Source organism: Centroberyx affinis, unplaced genomic scaffold, assembly GCF_046629955.1.
Source record: "Centroberyx affinis isolate AG114_WGS23_722 - 3 ecotype Tasmania unplaced genomic scaffold, CSIRO-AGI_Caff_v1 ptg000946l_1, whole genome shotgun sequence".
Taxonomy (NCBI): Eukaryota; Metazoa; Chordata; class Actinopteri; order Beryciformes; family Berycidae; genus Centroberyx; species Centroberyx affinis.
The window spans coordinates 468,301-481,463 of record NW_027279520.1 but is presented as its reverse complement, the minus strand read 5'-3'; the positions used below and the strand labels follow the sequence as shown (position 1 = coordinate 481,463).

At 40.9% G+C, this 13,163-nt stretch overlaps 1 protein-coding gene across 1 annotated transcript in view; it reads left to right on the top strand.

The window, feature by feature from the left end:
• cadm2a (cell adhesion molecule 2a) overlaps window positions 1-13,163 on the top strand; it is a 225,509-nt gene that overhangs the window by 187,965 nt on the left and 24,381 nt on the right. Inside the window, exons 4-5 of the mRNA XM_071521951.1 lie at window positions 2,958-3,095; window positions 12,900-12,908. Of these exons, the coding sequence (XP_071378052.1) occupies window positions 2,958-3,095; window positions 12,900-12,908 (147 nt within the window). The remainder of the gene's footprint in view (window positions 1-2,957; window positions 3,096-12,899; window positions 12,909-13,163) is intronic.

The window sequence follows — 13,163 nt, the reverse complement described above, 5'->3', positions numbered from 1 at the left end:
TGTTGTTTTTTAACAGCATATAACAGTGTTTTAGGGTGGAGTTTTCCTTTAAGACACCACATACACACACATTCACAGACTGGCCGTGGTTAAAACCCGCTGGCCTTTTGGTTATGCCTGCATGCACACAGGCAAATAAAAACATACTCTTAGGCCCCTCCCTCTCCTCAGCGATGTTTGTGTTCTGATCATCACCTCACACAAATATTGTCTCATTTCCTGCCGCTGGGCTTATTATCTCACCAATTAGTTTTCACTAATGTTAATGGATGTGCTAGGCTCTCCAGGACCATTAGCTGGCTCTCTGTGTTAACAAGTATTTCAAGCATTAGAAGCATTAAAGATTACTGCTCAATAAGGATATGGAGAAAATAATTTTACAATACTGAACAATAGTTAATGGTGCAAGCCAAGAAACAGAGAGGAAGATTTAATAAACACGTACAATGGCTGGGGAATGGCCTGGTTTTTCTGCCACTCTTTCAGGACAGGGAGTCCTGGGAGAAAGCACAAGAAAAAGTCAATAGAAAATGAATTGGACAAAATGCCAAACTGCTAAATTGAATGCTAAATGCAATGAAATCCACTTCACTTTGTGGAACCAAAAATCTTTTCTGAATACTTAGCTATGTAAGTAGACGTGGCACTTATCTATTATAGAAAAAAATATATATCTTTAAAAGGTATCATTATGCAATTTCGTTTTTTTGCAAATGCAAGTGTCATTGTTTTTTTCAGATACTAATATAAATTTTATTAGAAATGTCTGGTATGCTTAAGCATTATGATGAACAGTGGACATCAGTCACTGATGGTAGGTTTCATATGTTGCCCTGGTCCACAGTCTGGTCCAGAACCTGCTTTTTGTGAAGCCACTCACTGAAGTGACACAGAAAGAGAAAATAACAAATGTGTTTGTTATAAAGTGGTATTCCCAAAACACCCTTTTGGAAAAGGTATATTTAAAAAGTGGATTAGATTAGATTGGATTAGAATAAAGCAGTATGATCACAAAGAAATACAGTTTTCTTTTCTTATCAGAAATTGAGCTCTCATTTCTGTTTCCTGATGTCTTGCAAATGCCACTGGTTGTGCTTAAACACACTCGTTTCACAGGCAAACACACAACTGCACAGACAAGTCCATGATGCACAAATAAGCACACAAACATGCACACACACACACATTCACTTACACACACACACACACACACACACACAAACAGGCAGCAGGATTAAAGCTTTGCAGCCTCTAGCCACCCAAGGGGAACGTGATTGTATAAGAGGAATATTGTATTTGATCTGCTCTCATTCAATCTGGGAGAAAAACCATTAAACGCTTTTCTGAGTCATGTCACACTTGCTCATTCACACGCGTATGCACACACTACAGTACTTATGTTTAGTTAGATATAGTGACACTTGCACTTCACAAGCTTACAAACATGATGCATTGACCCTATTTCGCTCACTACATACACGGCACACTGAAATTGCCATGTACAGTGGAATATTTAGTGAGATGGAGATAGACATAGCTATTTGGCACTCCATATATCTACAGTACCAAGCAGCAGCTATTAACATATATACAGTATACAGTGTGGGTAGTATGGATAGTACTTGCTGCTAGGATTATGTATTGTTTTCCTACACAGGCTTGAAAACAAAAAAGGAGGATCTTCAATGCTGGTAATAACCCTTGCAGGAGGTGGTGAGAAAGGCAAGGCCAGAGTCAGTCAATGCCATTGACTGATAGACCTTTCAGTCAGTCCGCCTCAGGCAGACTTATTGCTCATTGACATTGGATGGGCAGACACCACACACTTAAAACACTCATTATGGGAAAGGCCAATAATTAACGTTTTCTGCACAACCTCATGGCCTCCCCTTTGGTCACACTCATGCAGGAACAAGCCTGCTTGCCCGCCTGCCCACACACACACACACACACGCACGCACGCACGCAGACACAGTGGCGTGCCGTCTAGGCTTTGTCTAGTATGCACTGTAAACCCAACAAAAAGGACTAATCTTTTTTCATTTCAACTAGAAACACATCCATCATTTTGAATATCAATAAATAAACGTTTTTTTGTTGTTGTTTTTTACCAAGGCTTCTCTTACTACCAAGGCTTTCCCACTATCAATATTAGTGGGAAAGAGATTTTGTAAAAAGTTTTTGCACAACTAATGATGTGATGTGAAGCAGCAGCTCTGATTATTGTGTCTTCAAGTGCAAATTAATTTCTAATCGAAAAGGTTGCCGCATGCCACTACACAGACAGTCACACACACATACATAATCAGCCTACTCTCCATAAGTTCTAAGGTAAGGTTATTAGGCTGCGTTCACACATAGCGCCCTTTCCCCAGCTGCCAGCGCCCTTTTCTCATTAAAAGTAAGCGGCCGCAAGGCGCACAAAAGGCGGCCGATCCCGAAAAGTGCGCAGCGCTTTCAAAAGTTGAGAAATGTTCAACTTTTCACGTGAACGTGAAACGTGACGTGAACCGCTTTTTCCCAGCCGACCAATCACGATGACGTTGGTGGTGACGTTGCGTGATCCGCTTCTTATTTCTCCTCACAAAAAGCGCTCCAGGCAGCGCTTTTTCCACATCAAAAACGCTTTGTGTGAACACAGCCTAGTCATCACAAAAAGAAAGAGAACCACTATTATCTTATGCTTAAAGAAGGGGGTGGCAGGATGGCCGAGTGGTTAGTAGCCTGCCCTTCAACTGAATGACTCATACTCAAGCCTCCATGTCCACCCTGCTGAGGTGTCCTTGAGCAAGACTCTGAACCCTTACCAGCTCCAGGGGTTCAGCACTGTAGCTGACCCTGACCTCTGACCTCAGGGAGCTCAGGAGAAAAGAAAATTTCCCCATGGGGACCAATAAGGTATCGCATTATTAGTATGTGTATATTATGCATTGTAATATTTCCCTCCCATCCTCTAGGAGTGCCAGAGAAGCCGGAGATCGACGGCCTGACAAAGCCCGCCCTGGAGGGAGACCAGATCACTCTGACCTGCATCACCCAGGGCAGCAAGCCCGCCGCAGACCTGCGCTGGTTCAGGAATGAAAAGGAGGTCAAAGGTACGTAGCATCTGTGTCTACACCTTATTCCTATGATACAGAACATTGTGGCTGGAGTCTGATGCACTGCGCCTCCACACTGAATATGAAATATAGTGTGGAGTGTTATTATGTCGTCATAGTAATTGTATGTCAAAGGTTTTGTCAGAGCGACTCATTTATGGTGAATAGCACAGCTTTTTAGGAAACAATTATCATTACACAGGATCAGATGTAATTATCCCTTATGCCATAATCTTGGGTGAATGCTTACTTAGAAACCGTGCTTTGATTTTAGAGGAAAGGGCTGAGTGCTGGTTTGGCCTTGGCATTTTCAAGCGGGTACCTTCCATCACTCATGTTTTGTTGAATTGAAGCCTTATATTCTAAAACTGTATATGTATTTTGGGAAAGAAGAAAAAAAACAACATTATTTGATGTTGCTCATTCAATATTTCAAAAATATATTGGACCCAATCCATATGATCTTTTAGCATTTTGTCAACCAAGCACTTTGGTTACCTAATATCCTTTAAAAAGTATCATAATTTTGTGTCATTCTATGCTATCAATCACGTTGTCGTTACAGTAGTTACAGTTTACATTTTCAAATGGCGGATAGTTAGGCCCACAACTTTAAATCGTATCTTCCCAGAATCAGCCCCGTCTTCACTGTGTAGTCAAACATTGACACTGACATTTCAACGTGGCTCAGCACTGAATGATATGATATGATTCGCTATGTAAATGACAAGTACATGGGGAGCATAATGCTTCAGAAAATACTTTTTTTTTAAAATTGCCTTTATGAGCTGAATGAACTCGTATTCATAAAACTGACACCGTGAAACCTGCTGCAGCAGATGTCCAAACAGTGTATTTTGTGAGTTTTATTCCAAACAACTTGTTTCTAGTAGAGCAGATTCAGCATGTGTCCTCTGGCCTGAGACCGATACATTAACCTCCCTTGTTATCAGAGGGCTGCTCTAAATCACACTGACTGGACTACACACCTCATTTCCACTCTGCTTCTGTTCTGCTCTGCTCCGCTCTCCTCTACTTGATGAACCATCCACTTTGTAATTGCTTCAAAGGAAGAGAGAGAGAGAGATGCAGAGAGAGAAGAGGGACATGGAGGAAAAGAAGGCTAGGAGCAAATGGAGTGATGGAGTTGGAACGGTTTTTGAGAAAGAGAGGAACAGATGCAGTACTGTATCAAATAAAATGTGGAACCCAGTAGGACAGATTGTGTCCCATCAGATGTTGGGATGTGATCATCACAACAGTTGCACAACTATTTCAAAGGTCTCTATGGTGTTTCTTGAGGCAGATTAAGGCATGATGTAACAAAATGCAAATCACCCGCTTCCAATTTAAATGACTGCAACTGTAAACAAAGAGATAGAATAGAGAATTAGAGGTTGATATTTTTTTGAAAAACTGCCAAAACACAATGCAGTGCTGTGAAGGCGCTGTCATGATCTTTGTATAATCCAACAGATCACTTAAACTCAGTAATGAGAATAATAAGTGGCCAGGTGTTTTGCATCCTAAATGCCCAATTTGAATGTAGTATAGTTCCCTTTATGAGGGGCATTTGGGATGCACAGTGCACAAACCTGAGTTCATTTTCCTGCTTATACAACGACAAAAATAATTTCAGCAAAAACATGCATGGTCTTGGCCTATTAGTTTTGCAAATTAAAACTTTTAGCTGTCGGTTTCTTTTCTCCCCTGGTAACACTTGAAGCTCTGACTGCAACCTGCAACACATTTAGTCCCATTTTATGAGATTCTTTTGCTATAAAAATGTTACTAAACTTGGACAAACCGTGTTAACGATTTTTACTTTATTCTAACCTCAATAAGTGGTGAGCCAGTGAGCTAATAATAGCAATAGCAATAATAACGACCTTATGCAGCCAGCCTTATGTTCACCAACACTGACTAACTTCACTTCACAGGTGGCTCTTGGCTCCCACATCATCCATTTAAATCGTTAACCTACACCTCTTCAGATATTATGCATTACTTATTATCTGTATCTGTTATCAGGCATTAGTGTAAGATGTACAGTATAAAATAATGTTTGCAACCATGCGCTCACAATCAAAATGCCATATTTCTGAGTAAACCCACAAGTAATACATATTATTTTGGAAGTATTTGTAATCTAATTACTGTGTTAATGTAATGTACTATAGTGGCCGATTTAATTTGTTACTCCCCAACTCTGCGGCAGTGTTTCAGCCCTGTTCCCTGAAACTCCTTCTGATGAAAATGAAGCTTATAGAAATAGAATATGTACCAATTAGCAGAGCGAGTATTTTCCTCGCAGGCTTATTGTGTCTCCATGGCTGATTATTGTTTCTCCCAGTGGCCCACTACTGAGAGAAGAGGTACCTGGAAGGCAAATGGTAATGTAGCCCGGACATAATGCTCTTCTAATTTACCAGAGAAAGTTAACAGGTAGCAGAAGATATCCTTGGTGGTTTGAAGTGATGGTGGTCTCTAGTGGAAATGATTTCTCATTAAGGTCAGATGCTATAATTCTCTCTTCAACTTGGCACACGTGTAGTTTTAATTTGGGCCTTTTACACATTGAATCAGTTAATCACGGTGCCAATGTTCAATTTCTTACCCAGGAAGGACATTTAGAGAGGTGCGTTCTGGGTCTGATCCTCCCTGTGTATAAACTTATTCGGTATTGCATAAAGATTACAACAGAAAAACCAGTCAGCCGGTGCTGAAATTGCTGAAATCAATCACAAACGCAAGACATTAAGCACCTTAAATCGCTGAAGAGGCCAGAATAAAATCAGGAAATAATTCTCAGACAGAAAATGATGTTTTGTAGTCGTTCTTCTCTCTCTAAAAGTATTTTTTGCAATATTGTCCCAGAACTGAATGCGGCGAGCTTTGATACTTTATACAAATGTCAGATTATTAGATTCTTTTAAGATCTGCTGTTGAACTTGTCAAGAATTTCTATCAGAGGTGATTTTCGGCCTTCACTGAATTCCCTGAAAAGCTCTGCCGCTGCCTAGCCTTCTACCCTTTCTACCCCGGCTTAAGCCCAGACAGCTCAGCCTGCTATCTAGCATTAGGGTTTCCCAGGGTCCAGATGAGCAAGCAGATAAACACAAATCAATGCTAGCTTTCCTCACAGTTCTAACAGTTTTAAGCAGATATCATTGTAACTTTCTGTTTAAGTGTTAGTTGAGTAGTAGTTTGGGGATGATACTGAATCAATGTCATCAGGTTTCCACAGGTTTCACAGGCTTGTCTTTGCCCTGGACTGAGCAAAGACAAATTCACAATCTCATTTTAATACCTCTGAATGTCACGCTTAGCTTCTCTACTCAAACAGGATCTAGAAATAGTTAAATTCAACCTCTAATCAAAATGCTTTTTTGCTATGCTTTTTTCCCTCAGTGGCTGCCCTTGTCAACATAGTTAATTATATTCTGGGCTTTTATTACATCTTGTCTGTCCTTACAACCAGATGTCTGTGTTTAATTAGCAATTCTTTGGCCAATAAGTGTGATGCGTGTTCGAGACATTTTGAGGACATGCAGCTCGGGGTGCAGTGTGTTGGTAGATGAGGTAGATGATTGGCATGTACACATTTAGTGCTTCTTTGTCACACCATGAACATTTTTCTTCTACTAATTGGTTAACTTTCTTGTGGTTATGAGAAGGTGTGAAGCATTATCTGGACATAGACTATGTGGTCCTACTAAAGTAGGACCACGAGGAAGTGTGTGTGTGTGTGTGTGTGTGTGTGTGTGTGTGCTTCCTTGCATTTAAATGGAAAAAACATTCGCAGAAGAACATGACATCAATTATTTCCAGATTTCCTACTGGCTTCACTAGACCCCACTCAGCAAGACACTCAAATCTATTTTCTTCTTCTTCTGTCTGTTCTGGTTCTCTACCGGTTCACACCATTCAAAAAAAGGAAAAAAATAAATAAATAAAAAAAACATGAAAAGAATGCGCACAGCATGCAAACAAGTGTTAATGTGCAATGTATTCATACGTGTAGGTGCATGCGAGTGCACTTCAACTGTTCATCATCCTGACAGGATCAGGATGTGTGCGATGTGAAAAGCCATCTGATTGTGGGCTTCCATGCTGGGAATAAATGACAATTGTGACATATTGGTGTGGGATCTGGGGGAATAGAGAAGATTATATTACCAGCAGAGCCGCTGGAGCAGTCCATCACCCATCCACATGCAGTTAACGGACACCCTATGCTAAGTGTGTGTGTGTCTGTTTCTGTCTGTCTGTCTACGTGTCTGTGCATCTGTGTGAGGAAAACAGACAGATGGAGCAGACAGCCTGCATGTAAGGACATACGCTTGTGTGTGTGTGTGTGTGTGGAAGGGAATCCAATATTCTTATTTCTCAGTCTCTTTGTCCCTCAGATCCCCTCAGTCCCCACCCAGTAATGATATATTTCTATCTCAGTTACACACAGTAACCCAGGGAGACCTCTGCCAATATCACCACATGTAGCACTTGTTTACACACCACTGAACCAGAGGGAGCTGTGTGGAGACCAGCCAAGGCAGAGATGAAATTAATATTTATTTCAAATAAGGGTGGGGGGCTGTTCGCTATCGGACTAGTATTATCATCCTCTCTGACCTAAACTGTGGAGGTTATTGCTTCATCATATTACTCGATAGCTCTATTCCAAGGGGGCTTAAGGGAAAAAAAAAACAAAAAAAATGGATTTGATTCAAATTCTCTCAGGGGTCACACCCCTATTCTATTGTCAATCTTGTTAGTCAAGGACAAGGAACCATTACTGAAGACATACCCTGCACTATTTTAGGAGGTTGTCTGCTGACTTTTCAATATGCTATCACTCAAGTCTGCTAGTTCATTGAAGAGTTGAACGGTGACTGGAGAACCTTTTGAAAAAGCGCAGGCTATTTCTTCGGTTATGGGTGATTGTCCTTGACTACGACGACTGAGAACAGAAGAAGGTGACCATCATTATTCCAAGGTTGGCTCTGGAAGGAGCTTTTGTGGGAGCTGAAGAGGCAAAATAGTTCCTGGAGCTTATTTCAAAGAGGATGATGTTGAGGTTGACGAGGCTTCTAGTGCCATTGTGAACAGCGGAGTAAGAATTTAGTTCAGGAATTAAAAAAAAAAAAGTTTTCTAGTTCATACATTTGCAGTCGTTTGAACGCTGTTAGACAACCTTGCACACTGCTTTAAAAGTCTGCATTGGGACCACATTTATATTATCCAGCTCCCAAGGGTGGAGTGGATCAATGGTCATTAAAGATGTAATTTCAAGATGGCTCCTGCAAGTCACAGTGCTGGTATGAATAAAAGATGCCTAACTCACACACACAAAAACACATATTCGCTCTCTATCTCGCATGTGCGTGTGAACACACACACAAACACACACACACACACACACACCCACACACACACACACACACACACACACACAGCCGCTGTCTGAAATCAGATCTGTAGCAATCACCAGTAAACAAATTTTGCTTCTAGGATTATTAGATCTATTGGTATATTAATTAACATCAAGGCACTCAGTTTGGATGAGGTAAAACTCTCTGGCTCTCTTCTCTTTGTGGTATCACACTTTGAAGCTTCTGCGCTGCTAGTCAAGCTCACCAACTGTCTAACTAACGCCCCAACCAAGAAAGTGCCAGCATGAGAAGCAGAAAAGCTCTCTGCACAGCAAAGGAAAATGCATCTTTTATTAAACACGCTCCTGTAGACAGCCCACCACCTTTCCTTTCTTTCATAACAGTTATGTCACCGTGATTAAGTATGCCTATGTGCATCTCACTGATCCTCAGTCTCTCGCAGCGTGGAAGGAGCGTGGTCGCAAGGTTAACAGACTTGTTCGATTCAAGCAGACTCACTGTGGCAGAAACCAAGGAGATGCGCTTTGGCAGCGACGGAAACAGATCGCTCCGCCCACTGCCCACGCCCATTAAGATCAATATCCAGGAGGTGGAGCGCATGTCCGGTTTCAAATGCCGGGGCGTTGAGATTGACCAGACCCTCTCCTTTTGAGGGCAAGTGGAAACTGTCTACATCGAGGCACAACGGAGACTCCTTAGCTGCAACTGCTCAGGGATTTCCATGGCAGAAAGGACATTCTGATAAGGGTCTGCCGGGCGCTGATAGAAAGTCTCCTAACATTTAACACCGTTTCCTGGTTGTAGTCACCCGTCAGTTAAGAGCAGAGCAGAACTGCTAAGACAGGTCAGGAGGGAGGATGCTTACAGGCTGCCAACAAGTCCAGCTCCCTCAACAGCGCACAAAAGCAGTAGGCAGAATAAGTGAGAAGATGGTGGAGGACACAACGCATCACCTCCACACCTCACTGGAGCCGAAGCCTTCTGTGCATTAGATCCAGAGTGTTTTAAAAGTGTTGTCGTACCTATTGCTATGCAGCTCCACTGATGGGCAAAGGGAAGCAGCATTTATCTAGCACACAGCACTTTAGACATGATATATTTTGATGCTATTTGTATTGTGCATCTTATTTTATTCTAATGAGTATTTTCCACTATTAAATGTTTTTAATGAGCTTCACGCCCACCCACAGGCAATTTTCCATTGTTCTTCCATGCAAAAATTGTTTTAAATCTTACATGGGATGCGATTCAGAGAGGGGGAGAGAGAGAGAGAGTGAGAGAGAGAGAAAGAGAGATGGTAATGTTGAGTCAGCCCTCAGAACACTGCTGCCAGGTTTAGTCAGCTCTGTAGCCGTTGTCGTTGATGTCTCCTCCAACCCAGCAGTCCTCCTCTGTCTCTCCGTCTCACCCTCCTTCCTCCTTTCGTGGGTTGTCCGTCTCTCCACGTGAAATGACATAAAAGGGTCAGATCCCCACATCTTTACGCCTGTCATTTCCATTTCTAATCCTCTAAGGCTCTATCTTGGCTCACACCGAGGATGCTGAGCGCTGAGTCCCCACCCACAGATCACAACAGTGAGACCGCGTGACAGACAAGTCCTGCCAGGCTTTAGGTTAAGAAAAGGTAACACAAGTGAATGGGAGGGAGCGGTATGGGCAGAAATATGTGTCACTAGAAACTGAAATTGAATTATTTATATTTGATTTTTTAATTGCTCAACTTGAATAATTGCATTAAAAAACTGAATCTGAATAGCATAATTTGAAATTGAATTTATCAGTTTGAAACTGAATTCCAATAAACTTGAAACAATGTAATATTATGAAATTGAATTAATTTGCTCTGAAACTGTATTTAGTTCTCACAATTCAAATTCAGTTCTCGTAATTCAAATTCAGTTCTTGCAATTCAATTTCAGTTTACTGAGACACATCCTGGTCGCTGAGGAAGAGCAATCGAGTGCAGATTCACAGAACTCGTTTTCGGCCAATCAGCACCTACTGTATGTTTTTGACCATTTCCTTCACTCCCATTGATCCATGGACTTGATACACGTTGAAGAACGTTTCTTTCAACTGATGGCGTTCAGCACTGAGTATCATGTCCAGAGAACTGAAGGGATCTGGAATTTTTGGGCCAAAAATGTGAAAAGGAGTTCTGTGAATCTGTATTCCATTGCTCTTCAAATATAAATAATTCAATTTCAGTTTCTAGTGACACATATTTCTGCCCATAGAGGGGATCCTTTTTTATTCCTATCAGAAAGAAACATTACCAGTTTGAAATCCACACGGCAAACATTTTTTTGTATAGTGACTTTTGAAAAGTTTGTAATTAACATGCATTTAAGCAGGATCTTGGGTATTATATGCACATTTGCACCTTAGAACACTGTTTTATTCATTGTTTTATTTTACTCTGCTAGGCATGGTTTTTATGTAAAAATACACCCATCCCATTATCCTAAATAACAAAGTACGGCTGCAACAGAGAAGGGTCTTCCTCCCTAATTGAGACGCCAAAGATTTGCCTTACTTGCCCGAATTAAATAGGGAAAGTAAGGAAATTTTGGTGTCCGATGTTGGCACAGGTGGGAAATCTTCATTCAAAGGAAATGACAAATCAAAATTAAAACGCTGCATTATGTCTACATCCACCAGCCACAGAAGAAGACATTGAGGTTAAAAAATGGGCTGTTCACTGATGTCAAATTACAAAGACATTTGCTCAAATATAGTTGTTTTGAACAGTTGTTGTAACAATACATGTATTGTGAAAAAACATTTCTATTAATAGTGCACAATGAATAGTTTTTATTGTGCTGTGATCAGGTGTGATGAACTAAGAATAGGTTTGTGTAATGACGCACATATGTACAGGCATACTGTGTATACGAGACTGGCAGGTTGACTCATTTTGATTGACAAGCCTGAGCTCTAATGACAGCTAAGATGTCAGCTGCTCATCTCAGTTGTGCTTAAAATGTGATAGGATATTTGTGGACCAATTAAACCTCTCTCCACACACATTCACGCACATGCACACACACACACACACACACACACACACATTCATGCACACACGCACAATCATGCAGGAGCATGTAGAGTGCATACAGATTGACATACTTTAACAATGACATTAGTTGCTGGTAGACAACGGTTATTATATTCTCTAAGAGGGTCTTAGCAGACTTTGGCACAGATGATGATACTGTATTGATGAACTCAAACTTTGTGCTGGAAAGTCAATTTTTGTAGAGCTCTTACCCTGACTCACACAAAGGCAATCAGAGTGCATTCAAATAGTAATAAGTGGTCTGAAAGACTTAGACACTTATGACACACAGTTGAATCTGGGCACTATATTTAGAGTGAGTTCATCATCTAATCAGACCAGTACTGTTTTTGTTGAGAAAGCATTTAGAGTACAGAACTTCTGAGGTAGAAATACCATGAAACTAAATAATCTTGATTTTTGCTGAAAGTTAATTTACAACAATAAACAGTAAAGGTTTTCCATGGGGGGTAAAGTACACTGGGCCCTGTAGCTGCTACAGGAGCACCCCTGAGTGCCAATCACATCTATTGAGGTAGACCTTGAATTCTGGTCTTGAACAGCATAACATATGAGCACAGTCAAAAACTCACACAAGGGGGATTAATTGAGCCCATTCAGACAAAATCTTGGAAACATTTTAGTATCCGCTAAAGATTTGTGCTCAGAAACTTTCTCATATGTTTTCCATTTTGCTCTCTGTCTCTCTCTCTCTCTCTCTCTCTCTCTCTCTCTCTCGCACTCTCTCTCACACACACACACACACAGATGTTGTAAATACATGGATTAATTATACTGTATGTATCAGCAGCAGTAATGTAAATCCTATGGCAATCACAAAAAGTGATTATGTTGAATCAACACATTTTTGAAATAAAACACTAAAACACTCATTTCTTGAGAATAGTGCTGAGGCAAAAAATATGAACGAGACATTATTAACGGCCGTTTGGTGAAAGATCTGATTTAACAGTCTTTTTGGCTCCAAGTTTGATCGCTTAATTAAAAAAGTGTTGATTTGGAAGGAAAGCTCAGATCACTATATCTTCTAGATAAGGCAGTGTTTAAATCTACAATCGAGTTGAAGCAAGGGCAATGTGATGCAAGGTTGTAAGATGAGGACACTAGATCTACTTCAAGCAAAGTGCTTTTGGCTCTACCAAAGAAACTGCATGTCATAAAACAAGGTATTTATTACAGGCAAATGTGAGTTTTCAACTTTTTCATTTACACAATGTCAGTTGAACTGACATTAGTGGCACTAACCCTAACCCTGAGATACAAATATTAGAGAAGAGAGGAAACAGACAAAAAGAAGGAACAGGATGGGGTGAGGATGAAAATCTGGAGATGTAGGACGTATTGGGATCAGACTGCTGTCCCCAGTGTGTTCTGTATACAGATCTTGAAACCAGCATATCTATGGACTTAGCCTTCCAGCGCTGCTAGAGATGACACCACTGCAGAGAGGGAAGAGGATTATTGAAGAGAAGGAGAGTAAGGAGTAGAGAAAAGAGATAAGTTGAACAATGGAGAGGGGGGGGGGACCATGAGGACTTGGCATAACTGATAGGAGAATGTTTCCAACTGCAAAAGCAAGCCATGGTATTAGAA